Source organism: Erythrolamprus reginae, chromosome 2 (assembly GCF_031021105.1).
Source record: "Erythrolamprus reginae isolate rEryReg1 chromosome 2, rEryReg1.hap1, whole genome shotgun sequence".
Classification (NCBI taxonomy): Eukaryota; Metazoa; Chordata; class Lepidosauria; order Squamata; family Dipsadidae; genus Erythrolamprus; species Erythrolamprus reginae.
This window is the reverse complement of record NC_091951.1, coordinates 74,258,792-74,281,278: the sequence shown is the minus strand read 5'-3', so window position 1 is coordinate 74,281,278 and position 22,487 is coordinate 74,258,792. Positions and strand designations below refer to the sequence as shown.

Genomic DNA, 22,487 nt, shown 5'->3' with positions numbered 1-22,487 from the left:
CTTGGGCAAGATCCCCTTTAGACAAATAGTTATCCACATCTAAAAAATTTCCAGTGTTGGAGCATTCACAACTTCTGGAGGCAAGCCGTTCCACTGATCAGTTGTTCTAATTGTCAGGAAATTTCTCCTTAGTTTTAAATTGCTTCTCTGTGTTTAGTTTCCACCCACTGCTTCTTGTCCCACCCTCAGGTGCTTTGGAGAATAGTTTGACTCCATCTTCTTTGTGGTAACCCCTGAGATATTAGAACGCTGTTATCATGTCTCCGCTAATCCTTCTTTTCATTAAACTAGCCATGCCCAATTCCTGAAACTGTTCTTCATATGCTTTAGCCTCCAGTCCCCTAATCATTTTTGTTGCTTTTCTCTGTATTCTTTCTAGAGTCTCAACATCCTTTTTAAATTGTGGCAACCAAAACTGAATGCAGTATTCCAACAGTGGCCTTACCAAAGCATTATAAAGTGGTATTAACACTGATCCTGATTCTATCCCCATTTATGTAGCCTAGAACAGTGTTGGCTTTTTTGGCAGCTACTGCACACTACTGGCTCATATTTAAATGGTTATCTACTAGGACTCCAAGATCCTTCTCGGTTATTTCCTTTAGTTTTTACCTATTGATCTATTAGTAAATACATCTGTCCATTATATCCAAACTTATAAAACTCTATAGTCATTCTTTAACTAAGCATCAGTATATATACTTTTTTTCTTTTCCATCCAGTTATAAAATAAATTCCAAACTTCAAAACATTAAACACGGCAATACATTATGTATAGCATTAAGTCATCTATTTTTTATTTTTCCTTTCCAGCCAGTTATAAAATAAATTCCAAACTTCAAAACATTAAGTAAGTTCCCATTTCATACCCAAGTACACAGCTCAAAAAAATAAAGGGAACACTTGAACAACACAATATAACTCAAAATAAATCCAACTTCTGTGAAATCAGTCCACTTAGAAAGTAACACTGTTTGACAATCAATTTCACATGCTGTTGTGCACATTCAACTTTGTACAGAGCAAAGTATTCAAAGAGAATATTTCATTCATTCAGATCTAGGATGTGTTATTTTTATTTTATTTTATTGATTGACTTTGTCCAATACACAATGAGGGTTTTAGTGGGTATAGACATAGTTTATCGCCGGCTCAAGGTTGACTCAGCCTTCCATCCTTCCAAGGTGGGTAAAATGAGGACCCAGATTGTGGGGGCAATTGCCTAGCTCTGTTAAAAAGTGCTATTGCTAACATGTTGTAAGCCGCCCTGAGTAAGGAGAAGGGCGGCATAAAAATTGAACAAATAAATAAATAAATAAATAGTAAAATATATCTAAGAAAGAAGAGAAGAGAAGATATAGGAATAAAACATATCAATGAAAGAATAGGAGAAGATATAGGAATAAAACATATCAATGAAGGAATAGAAGAAAGGTATAGGAGATAAAGGAGAGCAATAGGACAGTAGACGGAAGGCACTCTAGTACACTTATGCACGCCTCTTATATTTGTTATTTGAATGTTCCCTTTATTTTTTTGAGTACTGTATTGTGAGAAAGGAAAATTTTAAAAAACCCATCCGAAATCAAACGGGAGTTATTCCGGGACGGAAGCTAGAACCCAAAATTGTTCTCCTCCCACAATTTATACTCGGATGGCGTGGGGGGCGTCGACCGTATCTCCTCGTTTCAGGAGCCTCGGAAACCCGAAAGGGCACTGCCAATGACCAACTCCGCCGCCGTCCGTTTCGCTTCCCATCTGGCCGCCCTCGTGCGGCGAGCCAACCGGCCGCCCTCTCCGGTTTCGCCTCCTGCGATTTCGCCTTCTCGGAAACGTCGAGTCAACCCTCGCCTTTCCCCACACACCCCCGCCCTTCCCGCCTCTCCCATTGGTCAAGAAGGAGGAGGAGTTACAGGCGGAGTTATGGGGCGGGGCTTCCCGGAGACCCGGCCGCGCATGCACGAGAGTCAAGCGAGCAGGCTAGAGACGGAGGTGACCGCACAATTGAGAGATCCTGCCGGCGGTCCTTCGGCTGCCGTGGTGGTAGTGGTGGTGGGGTGTGCGTTAAGCGAAGGCTCCCCGCCATGCCGCCTCCGGGTCAAGTCCATCTCCCAGACCCGAATGCGTTGAAGCTCCGCGTCCGCAGCCTGATCAGCACCCACCGGGTGATGATCTTCAGCAAGAGCTACTGCCCCTTCTGCAGGAAGGTGAGTCGCGTGGGGGAGGGGGGAGGAGGGGGAGAAAGGAAGGAGCGGTTGCCGTGGCAACGGTCCCGCCGGGCCGGTCTTGCCGCCTTAGGCCGCCGTTTCGCTTCCTGCCGGGTATCAGGTCGGTCAGGGGGCTCTCCTGAGTCTCCTCGTATGAAGCCCTCGCACACACGTATTCACGTACGCGCTCGCTTCCGTTGGCTGTTTCCCGTTTCTTCTTCTTCTCTCCCTCGTGAGCTATTTCTTCTCCCCCGGAGGCCTTGTGCAATCTCTTCCGCTATCTGGAGGAATTGGGGGTGGGGGGGTGTATATAAGTACTGTATATTGCATATAAGTATATGACTTGTATATACAGTATATATATAAGTATATATACTTATATAAGTATATGACGCAAGGCTAGGCCCTCCTCGCTGTGGTCTCCAATGTTTTCGCGCCAAGCAGGCTCGGGCGGGCCGGCCGGCCGGCAGAAGAAAGTGACACAATAGGGCGTCCGGGTTAAGGCTCCGAAGTTAATAATTGGGCAATGTAAACTTTTATCATACCGATTGCAGGCACCAGGAAAGAGAACATGAATTCTGGTTTCCCTTTTTAGGCAATAAGCCAGTTGGTTGACCTTGGGCCAATCACTCTTAAGAGCATGGGCTTTGTTACCCTTTGAAACACGGTGGCCAACACACTCAGAAAAAAAGCAATGTCACACCACTTTGACTTATTTAGTTTATTTATTGGATTTGTATGTCACCCCTCTCCCAGGACCTGGGGTGGCTCACAACATATCAAAACAATATACAGTGGTACCTCGAGATACGAGTTTAATTCGTTCCGGACCTGGGCTCTTAAGTCGAGCAGCTCTTATCTCGAACGACTTTTCCCCATGGGAATTAATGTAAATAATTTTAATTGGTTCCAGCCCTCAAAAAACTCACAAAGTTAGTCTAAATTATGCAGAAAGACATGTTTTTAATGAAGAAATGTACATGTACATATAAATGAATAATGAAGTTTCTTTCACTTAACTTGTAAACTTTCTTAAACTTTTAAATTTACATATGTTCAACTTCTCTGCCACCCAATCCTGTAGGACAGAGGTCCCCAACCCTTTTTGCACCAGGGACCGGCTTTAAGCGATCAAGAGAGGAATGGGTGAATGAATGGACGGAGGGTGGGAAGGAAGGAAAGAAAGAGGGAAGGGACAGGAACAGAGGAAGGAAGGAAGGAAACTTATGAAAGGGGAGAGTAAGAGAGGAATGAGTGAAGGGAGGGAGGGAAGAAGGTGGGAAGGAGAAAGAAAAGAAGAAATAGAGGAAGGGAAGGTAAAAGAGAGAAAGAAAAAGAGCAAGAAAGAAAGCTGCAAGCACCCCCCCGAGCCCCCCAGGCCGGCTGCAACCTTTTAAAACACGCGCGCCGCTTCGCAGCTGTCTCCTGAAGCCGAACGCGGAAGTTAGCGTTTGGCTTCAGGAGACAGCTCCTTGGCGCTTGTATCTCGAATTTGGGCTTGTAAGTAGAACAAAAATATCTCTCCCCTCCCAGCTCTTATCTCGAGTTGCTCTTAAGTAGAGCAGCTCTTATGTCGGGGTTCCACTGTACAGTATACATATCTAAAAATCTAATTAATATAGCTAAAAGTCTTTTAAAACCCTAATGGCATTTAAAATCATTCATTCCCATTCACACAGCAAGACATACTTAACACTCAGCTAGGGTCTAAGGGCCCCATGCCTGGCGGCACAGTATCTCTGGGGGGAGCTGATTCCAGAGGGCCGGCCCCCCCACAGAGAAGGCTCTTCTAGGTCCCGCCAAATGACGTTGTCTAGTTGACGGGACCTGGGGAAGGCCGACTCTGTGAGACCTTATTTTTTATTTTATTATTTTATTTTTTTTATTTTATTTATATGCCACCTAACTCCTGAAGGACTCTGGGCAGCTTCCAACAAGTAAAAACAACTCGTAATATAAACACATTAGTTAAACCCCCTATTGAAACATTAAAACATTAAGTCTACGGAGAGGGACGGCATACAAATCTAATTAATAATAATAATAATAATAATAATAATAATAATAATAATAATAATAATATATTTGGACGTAGTACATTCAATGGGCCGAGGTGGTGCAGTGAGTAGAGTGCAGTACTGCAGGCCACTAAACTGACTGCTGGATCTGCAGATCAGCAGTTCAAATCTCATCACCGGCTCAAGGTTGACTCAGCCTTCCATCCTTCCAAGGTGGGTAAAATGAGGACCTGGATTGTGGGGGCAATATGCTGGCTCTGTTAAAAAGTGCTATTTCTAACATGTTGTAAGCCACCCTTAGTCTAAGGAGGAGGGTGGTATAAAAAAATCAAATAAATAAAATGGATTTTAGGATTTTAGTTTTAAATTGGGCTAGTTTAACTTCGATTTCTATTGTATCATGTTTATGTATTTTTCTGTTATAAGCCACCCTGAGTCTCTGGAGAAGGGCGGTCTAAAAATCCAAATAATAAATAAATAAATTAATAAATATATTCTCACAAACATTCCTCATTAATGGCTGTGATATCTCAGTCAATTTTGAAGTCACCTCCCCCAAAAAATAAATAAATAAAACAAACCCTATGGGGACTTGTCCAAGCAGTGCCAGGAGACAACACTGACGGTTTTTGGGGAGACCAAATTGGAAAAAGACCAGATCCCCTTTGCCCTTACCAAGTTCTGTCTAAAGAGCCAATTCATTCATTGCCCTCAATTGGAAAAGCCCAGGTGGAGTCACAGTGCCAAGATTTCTGAGTCCTTTGTTAAGGAATGCTGTGCTGCGCGTTCTTTGGCAATAAATTTTATTGAAAGGACGTAAAATGTGTCTTTTTGCCATTGGGCAAATTCACACATGAAATTCTACTTGTATTTAAATAAGCTTATTTGTCACGCTTAAAATAATGGTAATTAGGCGTGGTTTAAAATACGATAGGATCCAGCCAGGATTTGTTACCAGAACCAGAGATTTAGCCTTTCAATCATTCCTCTGAGAGAAACTTCCTGAGGATGGGCTCAAGCAGAAGTCTGAAAGCTCAGGAAACTAAACCATTGATCCCAGAAACCAACCCTGATTGGATCCTGCAATAATATCCTGGGACGTGTATATTTGCCTTTGTTTATAAAATAAGATACTTTTTAAAAAAAATTCCTTTAGTGTATCATTTCTGAACTCCTAAGTTCAAGTAGTTGAGATAGAGATTTTCTTCATGGAAATAATATCGATTGTGGCTGTAGTTTATGTAAATGTTCTTAATTTAGACAAATAAGTATATGATTAAATAGATTCCAGAGAAACAGATTTGATGAAATGAAATGATAAATCCCTTCTCCAATGTTATTCTGATCTATTGCTGGAAGTGGAGTTTTAATTACTAACACACATATATGATTCCATTAATTTAATAATTGCTTGTTGCAGGTTTTAATTATGACTAATTTGTAAAACTAATACTCTATATAAAAGAAATTCTGGAAATTATAAAGAAACAGCTTATTATTGAGTAACTCTCCTTGTACAACAGCTTGCCTTGTACAACCCTCGCTAATATGATGCTTCACTCTGTTGGGTATCATTGTGGGCCTAGGAAGACATTAATATAATGAGTCATGGTGGAAATTCAACTCTGTGGTAATTAAATACCATCATGATATCCTTGACAGGACCTAATGTGAATAAGCATTTGACTAGAATATATTAATCTTGCATTATCTCTAAAGAAGTAGAAAATGAGCTGGATAAAGAGAATGAAATTATACAAGGAAAAAATACTATAGTTTATTGAAATGTCAACTCAAAAGGCAATATAGGGAAGAAATACTGTACTGAATAAGAAAAATATTAGGTTTAAGAAAGTATAAATAAATCAAAGGGGCACAAAGTTTTTCATACTTCACTTCTGAATGGCTACATTTAAATTACAGGTGGAACCGGATCTAAATATAAATAAGTACAAATTAAAACAACTAAACACAGTTAATCTCCTTGTTGTGAAATAACCTTGGGAGAAGCTTTATACTAAAAGATTTCAGGATATGCAGGTGTTTCCCGAGTCAAAATAGTGAGCCGCAGACCTTTTGCTAATACTGATAGTATAAATTCCTTCCTAGATAGGATTCCACTGAATCTTATTTGCATTCAATTAAAAAGATTCTCCATTAGATCTTTCTTATTCATTTAATAATGACATTAAAAAACCTTTTAAAGTGAGGTTTCTTTCTGATGGCTTGATTGGATTAAAAATAAATGTTTATTTGGCCTAGTACTAAAAAAACCATGGGGTTATATTATTACCTTCAAAATGTTCTTGAAGATTTGAAATAAAATCAGTTAAATGTCCTGAATAGATAGGCATGTGTTGAATTTAGAAATTCTTATTTCCAAATCTACTTAAGAAAGTCTACCCCGTTTCCCCCAAAATAAGACATCCCCTGATAATAAGCCCAATTGGGCTTTTGAGTACATGACAATCAAGCACTTATTTCAGAGTTCAAAAAAATATAACACACGGTCTTATTTTCTGAGAGACATGATAATTGTTTTTATAGTTCTATTTTTATTATGTTAATTTTTTCATAATCCATAGGTATGGTCATGAATGGTACAATGCTGTATATGCAGCACTGGATAATTATAGAAAAATAGCTGTACTTAAATTATATTGAATTGCTTTTCTCTCGTATTTATGTATGTATTTTGGCTGCTAAACTTACGTCCACAGTATATTGCAAGGTTTTCTAGATTCTTCCGAGTTGTCCATCTTAACTATTCCCACCAAAGTAATTTCCAATCAACTTTCAAATCACCACGTGAGCAGAGTAGTATTGATGTGAATTATCATCAATATTTCAGTCTCATGAATCTTCCCCAGTTCTTACATATATAAATTCTGACGAAAAGTACAGAAATGGAAGGTACCCTCAAGATATGAATAGAACTCATCAAATCATGTATAGCTAGAGTAATCTCAACAACAGAAGTCTTCAATCATAGCCTTCAGTTGCTTCCATTTCTTTTCAGCCAGCAATAGTATTTTGGCATTAGAAGACAAAAATTGCATTCAACTTTTTCCTGTCTGTTTTTCAGTTAACAGCCTTTCTATTTTTGATAGTGGATTTTCCAATGTTCTGGTTTCCCATAATTAAAAGGTTTCAATAGTTTTCTTGCTACTAATACTTTTACCCCATCTCCTTTAGCTATTTATCAATATGCTTGGTTTGCAATTTTTCTTGACCAGTATCATCTCCGATAATATACTGTGTCTTTTAGGTATGGAGATGAAACCATAGACTATCCCTCCTAGTTCTCTTCCATTTACATTAGTAATGCCTGCATTACTTGTACTATAATTATCTGTAATACACAGTGTGCTGGCACAAAATGATAACGTTTTCCTAGTCTAAGTAGTGAATATCTTCCCATATTTTATCTTTGGAACCTTTTAATATTAGGCTACTTAAAAATCCTACATTCTAATTCTGCTATGAAATTAAATCAAGTTATTTCTTACTTGTGCTTGAAAAAAATTGTAGAAATTAGCTTCTAACCATATTTTAGCTTATAGTTTATGATCACTTAAACTATAAGGGTCGCCCAGAAAGTAATGCACCACATTTTTTTCTTCAACAATTATTTATTGAACACAATGAAACTTACACACAAGGAAGAATGATGTTTCTTCTATACTCCCTATTTTTCCACGTAATCTCCATCCCGTTCTATGGCCTTCCTCCAGTGAGACGCAAGGGCATGTATGCCCTGTCGGTAGCACTCCTTGTTCTAATGGCCTCACCCTCTGTTCTTCTGCTCTGTTCTTCTAATGGCCTCACCCTCTGTGCCCAGTGACTAACCATACTTCTGTCGACTGCAGATTCTCCATAAACTATACACAAACATTTGTGAATGTTCCCAACAGTTTCTTCTCTGCTGTGAGAAATGACGACATGCTGCTTGTAACATACAAGAGTCACCCAAAAAGTAATGCACCACTTTTTTTTCCTCAGCCTAAAGTAATAGTATGAATGTGAAACTTTAGATATACTGTACATTATTTGAATTGTCAGGAGTGTGTGTGTAAATTTTGCGTTTCTTCAGACAGTGTACCTGCAGCAATGTTTTGAAATGGTGTGTCTAAATGATGTACGTTACAAGCAGCAAAACCAGAAGAAATTGTTGGTGAAAAACATAGTAAACCTCAGTCACATGACTGTGTAGGATGTTGTAGCTGGTCATAAACGTGAGCCCCCCCCCCCCATGCGTGAGCATATGGCTGTTGAAACTCCAAAAACAGGTCAAGTAGAATTGTGAGGACCCAGATTGTGGGGGCAATATGCTGGCTGTGTTAAAAAGTACTATTGCTAACATATTGTAAGCCGTCCTGACTAAGCAGAAAGGTGGCATAAAAATCAAATAAATAAAAATAAAGTAGCTCTGAGATCAGTCATAAATTTGAACACTTGCTAAGCAGCTGGCCATTAAGCAAGGACTACTTGTATTTGGTTTGCCTTAAGGGTTCAGAGCTGTATGAAATCTGGTTTCCTTTAATCCTTTGGGGGATTGCAAAAGGTCCAGATGCAGGAATCCTCATAGGGGGAACTGGTAGCAAAAAAATTCAGAACCCATCTCTGAGTAAATTGCTATATATCTGTCAGTAGAAAATATCAGGTTTGTTTCTATTTGTGGATTGAATTGTGTTTTCAAATGTTCCTCCAGAGAGCTTCAGTATAGAACAGCGTACAATGTGAATACACATCACTTATCTTCATGCACATTGCACAGCAGCTTCTACCCATACAGTGGCACGCCATTGACCAGAATGGACAGTGATGGAGAGGGGGGCGCTTCTTCCGAAACATCACATGCTGAGTTGCTGTCCCCTGTGACATCAGCTGTAATGTCAACGTAACTGTTGAGACTAGGTTTATCGATGTCCATGTGTGTTTTTCCAGCACAGTCAAAAATTTTATTTGCAAGTAGTGCCTTTCATTTCAAAGGCCTCTCAACATGGCCAAGAAGAGGAAGGTTTGACAATATTTGACAGAATACCTAAAATTGGGATTCATTCCATCTCCTTCCATCGTACAGCTTCCATTTTGTCTTCTTTGTGAGATAACATTTTCAAATGAAGCAATGAAGCCTTCTCAACTGAAAGACCATTTGGTAATAATTCATTTGGATAAAGCTGACAAACTGGCCAATCCTTAAAGGCCAAGTTTGAGGGATTGCAGCATTGTTGGGAAATCATTTGAAAAATCGTCACTCAAGGCCAACAAGGAGCTCATTTGTTCCTATGAAGTATCTTTGTTGATAGCAAATTGTGGCAAACCTATCAGAGAAATGCTGATTTTACCCGCAGTGAAACAGATTGTTGCAACCATGTTGGTGCCCAACGCAAGCACAATTGATTCCTTTGAGCAATGACACTATATCAAAAGGAATTGATGAAATGGCAGCTGATGTAAAAGAAAAACTTATTGACACCTTGAAAAATACAGAATTTATTATGCAGATTGTCAAGTCAACGATTTGTGAAAATAAAGCCTTATTATTACGACTTATGTCCGTTTCATCAATGGAAATGAAGAGATCAGGGAAGAATTGTTATTTGTTCAAAATTTAGCCACCGACACAAAAGGTTCTTCAAAAAGTTGAAGAGTTTTTTAATGAAAAAAAACATCCCTTTGACAAACATTGTGGCATGTGCAACCGATGGAGCTGCATTCATATTTGAAAGATATCGTGGATTTCAAGCTCATCTAAAATCGGTTGTACCTGGAATTAGAACTGTCCATTGCATCATTCATAGACAGCACCTTGTCTCAAAAAATTTGAGTGACCATTTGCATGAGTCTCTACTTTGCATCATTAATTCTGTGAATAAAATTAAGTCAAATGCCTTGAACAACTGACATTTTCACAAGCTTTGTAAAGAAAATGATGAGTTTGAACATCTCCTTTTGCACATCGAAGTAAGATGACTTTCAAAGGAAAGTCCTTGCAGTGATTCCCCAAACATTCCCAAACATTTTGATACAGTTGTCAAATTTATTGAATCCATTGACCCATGTCTAAAGCAGTTCTCTTAAACTTTGACATCCGAATATAGCTTATCTTGCTGATGTTTTTGACAAGCTGAATGAAATGACTGTAAAGTTGCAAAGAGATAACATCAATTTTCTTAAGGCCAAGTGAGTAATCTGCTCATTTATTTCCAAATTGGAACCTTCTTGCAAGTAATATGAGTCGCCAGGAGCTGTATCAGTTCCTGAGCCTTGGTGAACTCCAATCAGAAGATTTGGATGGGGTTTTTTGCTGCCACATGAAGCAACTAAAGAAAGATATGGAAACTAGATCCTATGATCTGATAAATCTGGAAATGCCCACTTGGGACATTGCACAACTTCATCCCAAACTGCAAGAGCCACTGACAGAACTGAAATATGACTGTGAAGCCCAGTCACATTTTCAGAGTTACGACTATGAAGCTTTTTGGATGAAAATGAAGAACATTTACCCAATATTTTGGGAAGAAGTTGAGTTGCTTTTTTAGCCTTCACTTCAACTTATTTAGTGGAGAGGGGCTTCATCACCCTCCAACAGACCCTTTCTTAAGTCAAGGAACATGTTGAAGATCTCTGAAGTGATTTAAGAATGCAATTAGCAAAAATGGTTCCAGACATCAAGAAATTGACATCAGCTCACCAAGCACAAGGCAGCCATTGTTCTTTGTATTTATTTATTGCTTTTTCTGTAAATACATTTTTTCCATTAATAATTGTCTGAGCTTTTAGCATTGTATTTGCTTGCATTGGATTTCATGTTCCAGTTTGACTTTTCAGCCTTGTTTTTTAATTTTTGTGCTCTCTAAAACATTTTGTGTGTTTCTTTGTATTGTACTTTTTTAGTGTGTACTCCAGTTCAATATTATATTTTGGTTCCCTGTTTTATGTTTTAAATTTTTAGTTGTGCTCTTCGTGTAAACATTTGTGTAGATATATATTTTTCTTCAGCTTTAGACATTAATTTGTTGCTCTGGTTTTTGTTGCTTTCATTCTGTAAAAAATTTCTTTGTGTCTTTAACCCCTTTTATACTGTGCATGAATATATACTTTCCTTGAATTTTAATTTACTTTCAGAGTTTTCGTCTTGAAATTCTTGGTTCCTGCATTTTGGTTTGTTCTTATGCCCTTTATATTTCTTTTTGCATCTTAAATTTCACTTGTAATTCAATTATTAAACATTACTGTTTTTCTTTTCGGGCATTTCACTTTCTTGCAATTGAAATTTCAGTGGTCATTACATTTAAGTGTCTCGAATGAATAAGATAATGAAATACACGTATCACAAAGTTTGGGAATAAAGTGACGGATGACACCAAAATTTTTCACACAATTAAAATATGGGGAAAAGACTGAAATTAAATTATTTGCATCTATATGTCTTTTAAAGAAAACAAAAAAAAGTGAATTATTTCCTATGTTGTGATTGAGAGATTATTTTGGGGGATGGGGGAATGAATGTAGTAAATAGTTTTATGGCCAAATTGCTCTATCATTCTGAGATTAACTATCTTTTTATCTGGAACAGTTTTGTTTTTGCTAATATTAGAGTATGTAATGCCTTTAATAAGCTGTTGCTAAGTGTAAAGTAATTACTAATTTCATATTAGAATTAAGCAAGTGATTTAATTAGAACGTAGTGCCAACCTCCCACAGCTAGAACATCCACAATATTCTTTTCCCTTCAAATCCTCTTTCCTCTAGAAAGCCACACTTGGTAATATCTATGTCATTTTCCTTCCTGCATAGTAGTTTCTATCCTTAGTCGTCTTCTTCATTGATTTTGCTTATGGGAAACTGGCACGGAGTGCTGGAAATCACAATCATGTGACCACAACTGTGGTGTTGCTGTGGTGGCCACAACTGTGCAAATGCACCTGGTGTGGATATCTTTGGAATACCAATTGCAAGGGAGTAATGGGCTCATGATTTTGTTCATAATCTCTTAGCAGATTTTAGGTAACTTAGTTCAAAAATTATTGTGCTGTGATGCCTAATTTGAACTAATTGAAGGTCACAAACAGACAAGAGAGTTTTAGTAGTATGTAGTTGACTGAAAGATGATGTAGCAGAATATTATTGTTTGAAGGTGGCTTTAGATTAAACTGCTGTGGGAGACAAACAGTACTTTATGGGTACAAAAAAAGACATTGTTTATCTTGGAAAAGTGCTAGTATCAGTAAAAAGGGCTGATTTCGAGTTTTTTAGTAGAACAGAATCTAACCTCAGAAGAACTAAGTTATCTCAGTAAGATCCTCCTACATTGTTATCAGATTCCTGTAACAAAGGTTTTGTTGTAATTTACTCTGCTTTTGTAAGTGTTATGTATCATTTCTAGAAGGTGTATAACCTGTAACCTCATGACCCTTGGAGCTCTTTTGCATTCTTCTGGCAAGGAGTCCAGTAATCATTGTAGTTGTACCTTCAAATAAAAGATGCTTTGTTGCATCTGTCTCCAAATGCTTATATTTATTTATTTATTTATTTATATCACATAAACACACACCAGATCAAAACTGCCATCCCTATATACAGTATATTTTAAGCAATACTGTAGGTGGCCATTATTTATTTGTTTATTTTAAATGTTTGCTCATCTAAAGAGCAGCATTTTTCCAAGAGGAGCATAAATTCTAGATTTATGTTTTTTCCTATTTCCTTATCAGAATTTATCTTTTACAGGTGAAAGATCTCTTTCATACTCTGGGAGTAGAATATAGTGCTCTGGAGCTTGACAAGATTGGTAAGGATAACATTAATCTCCATATGCAATTCAAACTTGCTTCCAACTAGAATATGTAATAAAATGCCATAACTTTTCAAGATTTTGTTTTGAACAAATAGCTCTTAAAATTCATATTGAAGCTTTTTGTGAATTTCTTTCATCTCTGGAATTATACAGTTCCTTCTTCTTCCTATCATATTCCCACACTTGCAGGGTCTGCTTTTCAGATAATTGAACATCACTTTGCATGATTAGCTGTGTCTACAGGGTGCAGGCCCACAGCTTGCATATCTTTGTTGATGGTGTCAACTGTATATATTAATTGAGAAACCAGCCAGATGGGACAAGCAAGTTCTTGTCTTCTGTATAAATGCCGGATGTGGTAACTAAGTTGTAGGCTGTACAGAAACCTTTTAAATTGCATCTCTGCATTCCTAGATTTTGAATTCTGTGAAACAGATTTTTTATCTGTTTTAGTTAAACAGCCAAAAAGTGATTGATTCTAATCACATTGACCCAAACCAGTAGGTTGCAGAACAACTCACTCCTAAACAAAACTTTACTGTATAAATCTGGAGGCAGAATATTAAATATAAATTATTAATTACTAATAAATTTATAGTGCAAGAAAATACTTTTTAAGAAAGTGATCATACTCAGATGTTTATATAGAGAGCTGACTAAATGTAATGTTTAACTCAGAAGAAAAGTTGTAAGATGATCTGAATCTTTCTTTTCCACCTGTTTTCCTTGTTTAGTTGACGATTTGATAAAGATCGTGAGATATTTTGTTTCAATTATAGTTTTTATGAATTGTGTTTTGCCTTATCTGAACCTTAATAAATCTGATTAATTATATCTCCTTTAATTTTATCAAGCCAGTTTGAATTTGGGCCTTAAAGGTTTTTAACCTTTTGGGTTCCTAGACATAAGTGGGGTTTTTTTAAAAGCAAGTTCAGAAAGTTAGTTATATTTTAAAGGCATATTTCATATAGGTACTTATAACTCCTTGCTATATGTATTTTCTAGGAACTGTTATGAGCTCAGATGCATTCTTAAAAGTAAAAATGAGTAGATTTTATTCTAGTTTTCATTTTTCGCACACACACACACGCCTTTTTTTTTAAATTACAAACATCCAAACCTGTGTTTTAAAAATCTGGGGAATTTGACAGTTACAATATCGAGAGTGGAATTGGTATACTAATCCAAAATGTTGTTTTGGGAACCAGTGATAATGAAGCTGTCTTGTGCTTTTGCTAGCTATTGTTGAGAATAAACATCTGGAATTGTCTGTCCTTTTTATGACAACTGTATGACAACAAGAATAATGATGCTATTTTTTTTAATTTGCAACATTTAAGTGATAGAAATCTCAAAGTCATTTTTTTCAAAATGCAGTTAGACCTTTTCATTGGTTCCGTCAGGATGGTGGGGGCAATGAAGGAATTAGTTCTGACAGGACTAGCTAGAACTAATCCTTCCAGCACTCCTATCATTCTGGCAAAACCAATGAAGACTCTTGGATGAGAAGTGAAATATCTAAAAGTGGGGGGAGTCCAGTTGCCTTTTTAAAAGCCCCATTCGAGACAACTATGACTTTGATGACTTATCATCTCCACAGAAATTTACAAGTCTTTCAAGTCTGGAAAACTTTTTTATTGCTAGATTTTTAAAACATATTTCAAATTTAGATCAACCTTTTTTAATGTTGTATCTTCAGTTAGAGAATAAATATTTTTATTAATTCTTCCAACTCTTGTTTTGTAATAGACATGGATATTTTAATTTGAGACACCTTGCTTCTTAAATAGATCTTAACAAGCAGTAAAGTGCTCTTTATGCTGCATAGAAAATCAATGAACTATTATAAATAATATTTTCCCTTTTATTAATTCTAGATGATGGACCTAGTATCCAGGAAGTATTACTAGAACTGACGAGCCAAAGGACTGTTCCCAATGTGTTTATAAATGGAAACCATATTGGTGGATGTGATCAAACATTTCAAGTAATCTTCAACTTCCTTCTCTTATATAAGAAAATAACTCTGATTCACATTTTTAAATAGTTCCTCAGTAGATTACTTTCACAAATTCTAGTTATTACTGGAATGAATTATTGTAAAGAATAGCCTGCTCACTGATATATACCGTAAGTGGTCTGCATACAACATATTCTTTTTTTGTAGATTGAGAATGTAGTATTTGCTTTTCCTAATGGTTTTTTGTTGGTGTTGTTATTCTCTAAAGCTATAGATTACATTAATTGCTTACAAATGAATTTTCCAGTTGTAGTCTTTATCCTTTAAAGCTCAAGAAAGTACTGATCTGTATGATTGCTGACCTTGTTAGTTGCATTCTGTTAGCTAAACAAATCTTGAGGATCAGCATCAAGATTTATCTAGCGTCCTTCTGCTAATAGAAGTAGAGTTTGTGTGAATAGAAAGGGGATGAAGGCAATTTTCAGATTTCTTTTTCCACCTTTGCTTCTCTAGATGATCTTCTAAAGGGGAAATTGTATATGTTCCTTTCATTTACAGAAATATTTATGGGATCAAACATCCAGCCCTAAAAGGAAGAAACACATTAGATATACTTTAACAGTTATGCATTGAAGTTTAAGAAAACTAATAAAAGGTTCATTCTTTTTTAATAAGCTATGTTTTTATTGCAGGCTTACCATGAGGGTAAATTGCAGAAGCTTTTAGGGAATGGAAAGGTTGAAGAGATGGAATCATATGATTATGACCTAATTATTATTGGTGGTGGTTCTGGAGGGCTTGCTTGTTCCAAGGTATGTACTCAATGTTACTTCTGTGTTTTAGGTTTTTTTAAATTCAGATTCATCTTACTGTTGAGATAAACAGACAGACTTCATCAGTATTTCATATTGATGTTAAACCAATAGACAAACTAATTTGCTTACATCATAGTGTTAAAGAAACTCTTGGGAAGATAGAATCAAGCTAGAATCCTACATGGAGTTCTACATTTGAATTTCAGCAAATACTATGAAACATGTACCTTAGTCACTACACATTAGCTTTTGCTGTAAATGGATACAGATACTCATGTATTTTTTGGCCAGGTGATTTCCATATTGAACTATAATTTTCCTCAGCCCCATCCATCTTAAAAAAATTAACAATTTAGAGTTATAGAGACCTGTATATTGCAAACTCCCTCCCAGGCCCCAAGTAAAGTGGTGCTATTTCATTGTGGTGATAATGAGTGTTCTTGGGAAGGATGAGTGAAGAGTGTAGGAAATGTATCCCAAGAGCAATCATGTTCAAGTAAAGGAAATTGTGAATGACATTCTATCTTCTGAGGTAAAGCAAGTGGTCACCTATATTGGGCATCAGGGATATCGAAAGATGCTGGAGGTAGAATATCATTTTACTAATCATGGCAAAGCAATCATTCTATACTGCTCAGGAGAGGACAGTGACAAATCACTCAAATCAAGGAGACCAAATTTAATATTGGAGAGGTCTCCTGAGAATTTCACGTATAGCTAAGAAAAAAAGTAATAGAACAAATCAAATCCAGAGCTCTCACTCAACCCCAAAATGACCAAGTTCAAAACTGGCTTATGCTTTCTAAGATCTATTATGTATTGTTCATGCATAAATTAATCCTTTTTTTTAAAAAAAAAATGGCCCTTTGTCCTTTTCTGTATTTCTTGGAGACCATGGGGGAAGTATACCTGTCAGGATGAAAATGAATAGAATAAATGCAAAAAGCATCATAGAAAATTAGCCTCATCGGCCATTTGGAAGCAATAGGTCTTTTCCTAATTTCTAGTTATTTTAATCCTTTTGTAATGATAATTAAGGTTCCCTTTTTTCTTCCTCACTATTTTATGCAGGGCAAAAAATGTCTACACATTTTATATATAAAGTTTTATATATAAAGTTGAGGATATATTAATTTCATAAATGGATTTGTTATATGCAACTAGGTGGCTTGCAAAGTGATAAAAAGTTAATATAAAACAATTAAAATTAAGAGGGATTAAATAAAGATTAAAACTCTTTAAAATTAAGAAGTACTTGTATGTGTTCAAAATCTTATTATTCTGAGGATACTGTTCCAGCCATTCTAGAGATGATCAAGCAGTCTTCCAGAAGTTAACCCTCAAACCTGAAACCTGTTTACAATGTTCTAGGTACCCAAACCTTGCAGAGGATTAACCCCTCCACAACAAAACCCTCAGGACCACCCCAAAATGTTCTGTTCCAAACAAGAAAAGTATCTGCCTGAAAGTACACTGCAAAAAAGGAGATGATCATGACAAACATCGCTTTGTGTATCTAATTGAAGATTTTTAAATCTTTATTTAATCCCTCTTAATTTTAATCATTTTACATTATCTTTTTATTATTTTGTAAGTTGCTTAGAGTCAATATACATTTAGTAATACATATACACGCTTAACATAGACATACCCATATATACAAGTTGTGACTAGCATATGTTTATAGAAAAGGGGAAATCTCCAGGATTTGTTTTGACTAGATTTAATAACTCAAGGTTATTAATGTAACAAAGCTGAGCATTGCATAGAACTTCTTTCTGTATTTATATATTCTACTTTTTTTTTGGAACCATGTTTAATTCTATTTATCATCCTTTTGAATAAATTTGACACATGCTAAATTTACTTGCGAAAGCATACATTTGGCATTTTATTTTAATTAGTGATTATTAATATGATGTAACTCTTAAATTCTATAAAGTCATAATCTATTCTGCTTATCTGTTGTGTGTTCTTTTCAGGAAGCTGCCACCTTAGGAAAGAAGGTCATGGTTTTAGACTACGTTGTGCCAACACCGTTGGGTACTACATGGGGTATGTTTCATGCTTGTATTAACTTTATTAATGCTGACATTCCTAATTCTGTTTAATCTAAATGATTCAGTAAAATTACTATTTCTAATAAATTCACAGATGTATGGTTCTTTGAGATAACCATTGGTCAGCATATTTCAATTCTCTTTCAAGCCTATTTATATATTTATATATATTTATGTATATATGTATATGTATGTATTTGTGTGTGTGTGTGTGTGTGTGTGTGTGTGTGTGTGTGTGTGTATGTGTGTATTTTCTGTTGGATCACCCTGGTATATTGAAGGAACGTCACAGTTACTTTTTGCCTATAGGCCCAACCCAGGGCCATTTCAAGTCAGTTAATTTGTTCATAGCCAACAAACTATGTTCTGTATGTATCACATGTTTTGCTGAATTTTTAAAATTAAGGGAGACTAGGATAGCTCTATTTCGGCCTTATTCTGGCCTCATCAGCTAGCCATACCCTTACTGGGATTTGATCCTGGGGCCACTATGTGTGTGTGTGTGTGTAGATATTCAAAGCAGCACGAAGCTAACAACTTCAGTCTGATGATGCTGAATGTGATTTCACCAAAACTTGGCATAGACACTCAAAATATTACACGGGGTAAAACCCGAACTCAGAACAATCTACATACATATACCCATGAAAATCTACGAAAACATATATATCTTTAATTGCATAAAAAGGCATACTCATATAGCTACAGTGGTACCTCATGATACGAACCCCTCGCCATACGAACAACCTGAGATCCGAACCCGGGGTTCGGATATTTTTTGCCTCTTCTTACGAACATTTTCCGTCTTACGAACCCGCCCCCGCCGCCCGGCTGTCACTTTTTGAAACAGCCGGGGGGCTTCCCAGCATCCTCCTGAACCCGAACGCCAAACCCGAACTTCCAGGTTCGGCGTTCGGGAGGCGGCCGAGAAGCGCCCCGGCTGTTTCAAAAGACGACAGCCAGGCGGCGGGGCTTCTCCGCGGCCTCCCGAACACCGAACCCAGAAGTTCGGCAAAAGTTCAGGTTCGGGAGGCTGCCGAGAAGCCCCGCCACCCGGCTGTCACCTTTTGAAACAGCCGGGGGGCTTCTCAGCGGCCTCCTGAACGCCGAACCCGGAAGTTCGGGTTTGGCGTTCGGGTTCAGGAGGACGCTGGGAAGCCCCCCGGCTGTTTCCAAAAGCGACAGCCAGGCGGCGGGGCTTCTCGGTGGCCTCCCGAACCCGAACTTTTGCCGAACTTCCGGGTTTGGCATTGGGAGAATGCTGAGAAGCGCCCGGCTGTTTCAATTGAAACAGCCGGGCGTCGTCGTTTTTTTCTGATTTTTTTTTCATTGCACGGATTAATTCATTTTACATTGTTTCCTATGGGAAACAATGTTTCGTCTTACGAACTTTTCGCCTTACGAACTTTTCGCCTTACGAACCTCCCCTGGGAACCAATTAGGTTCGTAAGATGAGGTATTACTGTATTGTTATTTAAAACGTTTTCTGCAAATATGGTGGGGGGGATTCTGATGAATAAGCACTTTGCATGTGGATATATTTGATATGCTTTGACTTTCTCCTACAAATGTCACTTCCTGATTATGCATCATGTCACACATTTATATGCTAAATGGCCTGAACATTACAATACTATTATTCCTGCTGTTAATACATAGGTTTTATGGATGCACATACCTATAAGTCTCTTTTTTATTGAGTACATGGACATATTTTGGGGGTGGTGTATTTTGCTGTTGCATTTTTCTTGCAAGAAAGTGTCTATCCCTAATAAAGCAGTATTAAAATCCAGTCTCCTTGGGTCCAACTCGGTGTTTTTAACTGCAGTTTTTGCTAAAGTTTTCTGCTCTCCATATAAGTGATATTAATTATAGTTTGGTATAAAGTAATGTAAAAAAGATATTATTGTTTGCTTGCTTACAATACAAGAACATGATCAGAAAAGAGTATAGTGAATTTTTATTATTCTACCATGTTTAAGCTCTTGCTTAAGTGCTGGAATTAATTATACTATTCTGATATTACCATATTTTGGGGAGTATAAGATGCACCGGAATATAAGACACACCTTAGTTTTGGGGGAGGAAAATAGGGGAAAGAATCTGCTTACCAAGTATTCATCTGGCTAACGCCCTTAGTCCGGTTAGCTTCAGTGTATTATATCCTGGTTAAGGGCTTTTTAAAAAAAGCTGGGAACATCATTAGTACACTGAAAGAAACAGTCTGACCAAGTAGAACAATGGAAAAAACCCTGCAAAGACTTAGAGCTTGGAGAACATTCTTTGCATAGAGTAACAATGAAAGAACTTGGGTATATTAATAGCACTTGGTTAGGGCTGGGAAAAAACATCTGGAGTAAGTAAAGCAATGGAGAAAAAATCCTACAAAGACAGGGTTTGGAATACATTCTTGGCAGAGAGTAACAATGAAAGAGCTTGCAAGCTGGTAAGAGCTGGGTAATCATTAGTACCTGGTTAGGGCTGGAAAGAAACTTAGAGCAAGTTAGAATAATGAAAAAACCCTTCAAAGACTTAGGGCTTGGAAAACATTTTTCACAGAGAGAAACAATGAAAGAGACTGCAAGGTAAGAGCTGGGAAGTTTGTTAGCTAGTTAGGGATGGGGGAGGGGAAAGCTACATTCAGAGTATAAGACACACCCAAATTATCAGCCTCTTTTAGGGAGGAAAAAGGTGCATCTTATACACCGAAAAATACCCTTATACACTCAAAAATGTGATGCGCAGAGGCCAAAAATGGTGTGTGTGGAGGCTGAAAACATGATGCACCGAAAAATACGGTACTTTTTTTCATGGTCCCTGCCCTTTGGAATAATATTCCGGCAAAAGATTGTATTGTTTAGACATTCCTGGGATCTTATCTTGAAAAGTTCGTTGGTAGAGGCGTTCGAAAGTAGAGGTACCACTGTATAAAAAGTGATTTCCGTCTTTTAACATAGTGATATAATTACCATGTTAAAATGCAGCTAAGATACATAAACATGGCTATGCATTGATGATAACATTTCTTAAATACTTGTAACATTAAACAAAACAATTAAAATTTCATCTTCCATTTCAGGGCTTGGTGGCACTTGCGTAAATGTCGGCTGCATTCCTAAAAAATTGATGCATCAGACAGCTTTATTAGGTCAGGCACTACAAGATTCAAGAAAGTTTGGCTGGGAATATGATCAGCAAGGTTTGTGAATGTATTTATCTGGCAAGATAAGAACTCATGGTAATGTGAGGATATAAAATGTTGCAGCTAATGTAAAACTAAGTTTGTCTCTTCATTGAATATTCTCAAACTTGGCAATCTGGTCTGAATAGACTTGTTCTGTATTTTGCCTCTTAAAGAACAATAAATATTCTTTATTATTCATTTGTATCTATATGTATGTGTCGTTGTCCCACACACCCCAAATTCAGTAGTATCTATGAAAGACTGCCTCGACTAATCCCTGAAGTTTTCTTTGTGAAGTTTTTCAGAAGGTATACTAGATATCCATGAATACAAGTAGTCCTATCCTAACCACAGGATGTGAGATTGGCCATTGTTACTTCAAATCTGGATTATAAAGTCCCAATAAGTGACTGGTCATATACAGTGATCCCTCGATTTTCGCGATCTCGATCTTCGCGAAACGCTATATCGCGATTTTTCAAAAAATATTAATTAAAAAATACTCCACGTTTTTTTTGCTATACCGTGGTTTTTCCCACCCGATGACGTCACGCTCTTCCTTTCTCATCTTTCTCTCTCTCTTTCTCTATCTTGCTTCTTCCTCTCTCACACTCTCTTCCTCCCTCTCTCATCTCTTTCTTTCCTTCTCTCTCTTTCTCTATCTCTCCCCCTCTTGCTCTCGAGCGGCGGGCGGGCGAGCGGCGGGCGGGCAGCAGCGAGGAGCCGAAGATCGGGGTTTCCCCTTTGCGTGGGCGGCGGGGAAGACCCAGGGAAGGTTTCTTCGGCCGCCCAGCAACTGATCTGCTCGGCAGCGGGGCAGCAGCGAGGAGCCGAAGATCGGGGTTTCCCCTTTGCGTGGGCGGCGGGGAAGACCCAGGGAAGGTTTCTTCGGCCGCCCAGCAACTGATCTGCTCGGCAGCGGGGCAGCAGCGAGGAGCCGAAGATCGGGGTTTCCCCTTTGCGTGGGCGGCAGGGAAGACCCAGGGAAGGTTTCTTCGGCCGCCCAGCAGCTGATCTGCTCGGCAGCGCGGCAGCAGCAAGGAGCCGAAGATCGGGGTTTCCCCGCCGCCCACGCAAAGGGGAAACCCCGATCTTCGGCTCCTCGCTGCTGCCGCGCTGCCGAGCAGATCAGCTGCTGGGTGGCCGAAGAAACCTTCCCTGGGTCTTCCCCTCCGCCCACACAAACTCCACCATCTGCGCATGCGCGGCCATGGAAAAAGGGTGCGCATGCGCAGATGGTGTTTTTACTTCCGCACCACTATATCGCGAAAAATCGAGTATCGCGAGGGGTCTTGGAACGTAACCCTCGCGATACTCGAAGGATCACCGTATAGAGGAGTAGTGTGCGAGAGAGAAACAGACAAAGTTGTTTGTGTATTCAATATGACATGGTTGATTTCCTATTTCTAAAGCATTTGGATTTAAAATATTTTACAA

At 37.9% G+C, this 22,487-nt stretch overlaps 1 protein-coding gene across 2 annotated transcripts in view; it reads left to right on the top strand.

Annotated features, from left to right (window-relative positions):
* Positions 1 to 1,910: 1,910 nt before the first annotated feature.
* Positions 1,911 to 22,487, top strand: part of TXNRD3 (thioredoxin reductase 3) — a 29,803-nt gene continuing 9,226 nt past the window's right edge. Inside the window, exons 1-6 of one of the 2 annotated variants that reach the window (XM_070738361.1) lie at positions 1,911 to 2,207; positions 12,965 to 13,025; positions 14,909 to 15,018; positions 15,684 to 15,803; positions 17,789 to 17,861; positions 20,946 to 21,065. In XM_070738361.1, coding sequence (XP_070594462.1) covers positions 2,085 to 2,207; positions 12,965 to 13,025; positions 14,909 to 15,018; positions 15,684 to 15,803; positions 17,789 to 17,861; positions 20,946 to 21,065 — 607 coding nt within the window. In that variant the 5' untranslated portion in view covers positions 1,911 to 2,084. Of the gene's footprint in view, positions 2,208 to 2,246; positions 2,388 to 12,964; positions 13,026 to 14,908; positions 15,019 to 15,683; positions 15,804 to 17,788; positions 17,862 to 20,945; positions 21,066 to 22,487 lie in introns of those variants that run through there. The other variant, XM_070738360.1, reaches the window with a different exon arrangement.